The sequence below is a fragment of the Otolemur garnettii genome, unplaced genomic scaffold (genome assembly GCF_000181295.1).
Source record: "Otolemur garnettii isolate 467f Iridium unplaced genomic scaffold, OtoGar3 scaffold00041, whole genome shotgun sequence".
Classification (NCBI taxonomy): Eukaryota; Metazoa; Chordata; class Mammalia; order Primates; family Galagidae; genus Otolemur; species Otolemur garnettii.
Window position 1 is genome coordinate 5,261,836 of NW_003852436.1, and position 6,387 is coordinate 5,268,222.

The 6,387-nt window shown below is 38.4% G+C and overlaps 1 protein-coding gene across 4 annotated transcripts in view; it reads right to left on the reverse strand.

Annotated features, from left to right (window-relative positions):
• Positions 1–819: 819 nt before the first annotated feature.
• OTUD4 (OTU deubiquitinase 4) overlaps positions 820–6,387 on the reverse strand; it is a 46,188-nt gene continuing 40,620 nt past the window's right edge. For 2 of the 4 annotated variants that reach the window (XM_023513440.1, XM_023513441.1), the window contains exon 21: positions 4,560–5,862. In XM_023513440.1, the coding sequence (XP_023369208.1) occupies positions 4,645–5,862 (1,218 nt within the window). In that variant the 3' untranslated portion in view covers positions 4,560–4,644. Of the gene's footprint in view, positions 5,863–6,387 lie in introns of all 4 variants that reach the window. The other 2 variants (XM_003790195.3, XM_023513439.1) reach the window with 2 other exon arrangements.

A 6,387-nucleotide genomic window follows, 5' to 3' on the forward strand; every position in this document is an offset into this window, starting at 1 on the left:
CACAGCAACCTCAAACTCTTAGGCTTAAGCAGTTCTCTTGCCTCAGCCTCCCAAGTAGCTGGGACTATAGGCACCTGCCACAACGCCCGGCTATTTTTTTTGTTGTAGTTTGGCAGGCCTGGGCTGGGTTCGAACCCACCAAATCTGGTGTATGTGGCTGGTACCCTAGCCTCTGAGCTATAGGCGCCAAGCCTTTAGAGAAGTTTAGAAAACCCCTGTACTAGCACTTACTGAGGACCAAATGCAATCAAGAATGATCATTAGTCTTGCCTTTTATCCCATCCACTTTTGCAGCGATTCCACTAGAGCCCCCACCAGCTACAGACACACTTCTTACCTCTCTGCCTCTGGCTTCTACTGACTTCCAGGTGAACCTACTGGCAGACAGCTAAAAAATACATGCTTCTTCCAATCTCCCTTTCCCCAAAGGTTCTATTGTCTCAATTCCTCAATGAGTCCCAAGTGAAAGATCCATCTAGCTGACCTATTTAGTACTGGCTTATCCTTCCTAGCTTGCAGCCCCTGTTCCTAGATCACCTTTTCATGAAGTCCTTACACTAAATGAGCCTTTGTGTATTAAAGGATTGATTCCACAATATTCTTTGATTTCCATATATAAAGAAATACAGCATTAAGAAATGTTGAGCTTAAATGTATTGACCAGGCAGGTCTTGAACTCCTGGCCTCAAGGGATCTTCCTGCCTTGGTCTCCCAAAGTGGTGGGATTGCCATTATAAGCCACAGCAGCAATTCCTCTTTAAGATTTATGTAGCTCTGTATCACTGTTTAACCATGGAACCAAAGAATCACAAGCAGAAGCAAGAGACAAAATTTAATATATGCACACAGTTTTATATATAATGCAGCATCACACCATGTAGGGCATTTACTCTTATTTTATACATTCAGATATGTTTGAAACACTTCTTAAGGCTACAAAACAACATAGAAAAATAAACAAGAATATATTCAACACTTACAAAAAGTGATATGATAAAGAATATAAAGTACTATTTTCCTTTCAACACTTCAAAAGATATGTATATATACTTTTTTTTTACAAGTAACATCACAAATGATCACATCTTCACATGCTTTTAATTATTATTTGTACTCAGTGTAAGGCTATTATCATTTTTCATACATAAATTTTTTTCTAGCTCTCTAACAATGCAATTTTCAATCCATTCAAGTAAATTCAACCCCAACGTTGCTGCTTCCCAGCATTAAGACATGCACCCACCCCTCTTCTAAAGATTTTCTAAAACTTGTATTTCAGGGGGGAAAAAATCTCCTTAAAATAAAATCCCAATTCGTGGGAGAGTAAATGGCTGACACTTAGTTCTTTGAAATTGACATATTGGAAATGAGCCACTAAGATTTCAAACAGAAACAACAGCATTTAGACATAAAATAGGGAGCAAAATACAGTAAACAGAAAGTGTAGCCAAATCCACATTCTTTTCAGCTACACTAGAATGGACCTTGCTTAAGTACCCTTAAGTGAAAGACAAGAAGTTTACCTCTTCTAAAACTGAAGGTAATACAAATGAGGCAAAAATAAATATTGCTAGTTTCTAGGATGGCTGAATGTTTTCTAAACCAGAAATGGTTAGAAGGAATTTTATTGCACCAAGTCAATCATAAGCAAGCTTGCAGTTCACAGGCATTTTAACTCAAACTTGAGTCACACAAGAGACAGTACACTGCAATAATATACAGTCTGTATCAAATAAGCTTCATCAGCATTATGGTTTAGGAAAACGTACTCCTGCCAGGTCAAGGCAGAGTCTGAGCTCAGGGCTGCTGTGAAAATGAACTTGTGGGTTACCAAGAAATAGCATAAGGACTACACAGATGCCAGCATCCTGCTGCCAAGGAGCACACAGGGCAAGAGCTGAAGATTTATCAGAGAAGAAATGAACTTGTACAAAAGACAGATAACACAACAGTAAAAGGAAAGGGGGCTGGAATCAAGTTCAGCCAAAGCACCTAATGAAAACAAAAACTGCAGGTGAGCTTTGGTCAGTCTAAACATTTGTTCTTCAAAATGTGTACTATCATAATATGATGAAGTTTCATAATTTCCAACTCAAAATACAAATGATTTTCAGTTCTGTACTTTTGCTTCTATATAGAAATACATCTTTAGCTGTCAACATACAGCTAAAATGAGGGCAGACAAAAGCTTGCTTGGCCTTAAGTTTGACCTCGGCATAAGGCAAAATTCCCTGGACGAATAAACTTTAAAACAAACCTAAAGGTAAAAACAAAAACTGACCTTCATGCAAAGATTGATAATTTTACAACTATCAAAAGTCAGAGTTCTTTTACTCCAGAGGTCTCTGAGAAAAGTACCATCTTGCTAAAATTCTTGTTCAGCACTGTTTCCACCATGTCCTGGAGGTGAGATATAGCAAATAGGAAGCAAATCAGTGTTTCCTTCAGGAGCTATCGAGTACTCTGCTACTCAATTGAGGTAAGACAGTGACAGTGAAGAAGGAATAATATATTCTTTCCTATCCAATTTTTAAACATTTCCAGAAACTGAGAGCCAACCCCAGTCAATAAAATGAAGGACACTGGAAACAGTAATTGCTTTTGGACTCCTGAGATCTCTTTCAAATCTGGTATTTATATCAAAATGTGATTTTCATAAAAATTATCAGGTAAGCTAATGCTACATAAAAAAGCATGGGCTGAAAATGAAGGACCCTCTAATCTCATTCCATAATTCAGCCATTGACATTAAGAAAATAAAACAAATGGCTTACACAATACCTTCCAACAAGTGTTCTACTGTAGAAGGTGACAACAAATTTGTTTCAACAGGTTCTCTCAATTTTTTCTTTTCTATACAACCATCCCAATCTTAACAAATTTCTACCTAGCACCATCATAATAAAATATTATCTTTCAAAGTGCGCTCTAAAATCCTATATTACAAAATATCTAAATACTAATCACTACTCAAATCAGCAGTTACACAGACATTAGGTAATTAAAACAGCACAGAGGTAAATAACCATTATTACAGTACAGTGGAGATTCACTGAGCCTAGCTGGCATCCAAGCATTCCTATAGGTTATCAGAGATCCCAGAAAACTCATCTGCTTCAGTTTGTCAAATTCAAGTGAATTGTATTAGCTTTTAAAGTATTTTGCTTAGGAAAAAAAAAAAGAAAAGAAAAGAAAAGAAATCCACCACATCCGTTTTTGGCTAGATATATATTATACATGGCATGCAAAGAGAAATTCTACTATCATTTGCATAGCACTCAAACCTCCTGATCAAGGTAATCTCAACATAAAAAGGTAGATTTTCACATTGGTATGTACAAATAAGAAATATAAGCTACAGTTATTTTTACAAAGTAACACAGATGAACGAATACTGTGTTAATTCAGAGTGCAATCTCCAAATGAAAACAGTGCAACATGCAAAAGGAACCTCTAGTGAATACTGCCCAGATTGGAAGGAAGCAGGATCAAAGACGTGTTACCTACCTTAGGGTAACAAGCTATAAAATGCAAAGAAAAATCATTTTCTAGCAGCATCCTCTAGAAAAGAAATAGAAGCCACAATCCTCTTATTTTTACAATAATAGTTCCAGCCATTACAAGTTGAACATGCAGCTGTAAAGTGATACATATGACCAACGGTGCAAGGAGAAAAACAAAATGTAACTCTCTGTAGAAACCTGTCAAGCTAAAAATTTTTTACATTTCTTCTCACAAAATATTTAGAATCTGTCAGTGCATTAGTGTTAAAGTGGCATTAAAAAACTTCTGCAGTTTTAACAGATGCAGATTATTTTCAAAATGCATAGCATCTACATTTCTTTCGAGTAGGCACCATGATATTTACACCAGTGCTAAAAATTCTTGGTGGAAACAGCCTTTTCATTGAATTTCCTATTTCTTAACCATCTATTCTTATATGCAATCTCAACAAATACTCACCAAAATTGAAAAATATACCCTATGAATATTAAAAGAACTATATACAACATTTCTAAGACACAGGTTAATAGGCTGCCTTATGTGTAATATTAAAGAGAAGACATTATTCAAGTTTGACAGATATTGAGATGAAAGGCCTTTGGGTTGGAAGCATTTTAAAAGACAACAGTGTTTTAGGCTGAGAATTGTTTGAGCCCAGTTTATGACTAAGGCATTGCATAATAAAATATACATTTCTATTTGGTGCAATGTTATGTTTGGAATCTATAGTGTGTCAAATGGTATATTTTCTCATCACTTTAGTAATAAACACTATAAAGCACACATTTCCAACATCTGAAGTCAAACTTATATCAAGGAAAAAAAAACCAAACACTAAATCTATGTTTTATATTAAGCTGTTTATAAAAAATACTTTAACAAACTTATCTTCTACTTTTTAAGGGGGCAGTCACCCGATAAATAAATCAGATTTTGAATGAAGAAAACTGGCAATGCCAGGAATTCACCTGCCCCTTTAAATCATGTCCAGAACCTCTTGTCCAAAAAGGTAGTGAAGGTGAAAGGGGAGGTGGAAGGGAAACAGTTCCAATTTGGGTTTTTATTTTATGTCTTTTTTTAAAGCATTCAGAAACATTCCACCTAAGAAAGGGTTTCTGCTCAAAAATACTCCAGCAACCATCAAGTGTTCTGTCCCCTATGGCCATCTCCCATCCCTGATCTTCTCCTATCTCCCCTGTAAGGTCGACCTCTGGCATTCCGATGGTACTGATAACCTTCGTCCCGGCTTCTGCTTGGCTGCCCTTTCCACGACTCCTCACCTCTCACATGTTGATATCCACCCCTACCAGAATAGCCCCAATCATTTTTGTACTTCCTGCCTCCAAAAGTCTGATTATAGAACTGCTTGGATCTACCGCTTCTCAAAATATTAGACACCTCATTTTCATCTTCTGAACTCTCCTCTTTTGGTCTTTGCACTCTGCTATCCGCAGAGTTGGCCCCAGGGCTGACCACTTCAGCAGCAGTCTTAGGATCCTTTATTTTTTCCGTTTTTTCTTTCTGACTCTGAATGGTCCTTTTAGGTTCAAATTCAACAGGCACAGCTTCTCTCTCTCTGTTTAGAATCTGAGTGGGAAGATGGACCTTTCCCTCCGCTACAGGAGGGATGGAAGCCAACACAAGATCTGCCTTCCGTGTCTGGGACGACTGCTCCACGCGGCCTTCGTGCTTACAGCTCACACTTGATTCAGGGAGAGAATGTGCAGCTTCACCCTGGGCTTCTGGAAACTCATCTACTGCTGAAACTGAACCACATTCTTTAGATAGATCCAGATTTTCCAGGGGCACATCCAATTCTCCTTTCTCGTCAGAGGGGAGGACAATATTCTGCCTCATAACCGGATTTTCTATGAATCCCTGAAAAGGGTACCCATACCAAACATGAGGAAAGAAAGGAGGTGCGATAGGAACCGGGCCTAAGAATGGATTAGGTCCAAAGGACGGCTGTGGGAACACATTCTTGCCAGTTAGTGACTCTTCATAATCAGCATGAAGAAGCTGCCCAGGGTTCTCAGATTCAAGATCAGCCTGGTAAGATAACTGTTCATGACTTTCAGACACCTGAGATGGAGGAATAACCAGAGGTGAAGAAAACGTTGGTGGTCCGATCTCTGGCTGCGGCATTTGACCATTAACACTGGCCTCAGTCTGCATAGAAAAGTGGGCATCGGTACAGGTACAGTCACTTTCATTCTGAGCAGGAGGAGCTTCTTGGAACCATGGATTATGAGGATACACAGGGACAGGGACCTTTGGGTACATCCTGCAGGCCGCCAAGTAGGCCTGGTGCAGAGGGTACAGGTAAGAATGTGGGGCCCACATGGGACAACTATATGCCTAAAAGAGACACAAAACAGGAAAATAAAAAGAGGGGAAAAAAATTGAGTGGTTATCTAAAAGTAAGTACAGGGTTCAAAATAAGTTTCTCATGTCTACAAAAACCATATAATTACAGTCCTAATATTTATTAGGTCACTGTGATACACAATGTAAAAGGGAATTACACAATCAGGTCACTGCTTTGCTCCAGTCCTAAAACCAATCCAAATTTCTAACATAAATGTTGATAGTATCTCAATCAATGGCTGCTTAACTAGACCTGCATTCACATTCTGGCTCTACCACTAACTCACTGTGTGACCCCTGTGCTGGCCAAATAGCCTATGTGGACTCATTTACCAGGAAATTGGTATAGAAGTAAACAATCTCCAAGATTAGGGCTCCATAATTCTAGGAGCCCTCAGAGCCCTCCAATCAGAGAAGGGTAATATTGAAAATCAAATACTCTAGTCCAGGCTGAAGACTAGCCTGAGCAAGAGCAAGACCCCATCTCTACTAAAAACAGAAAAAATAAGCCAGTGT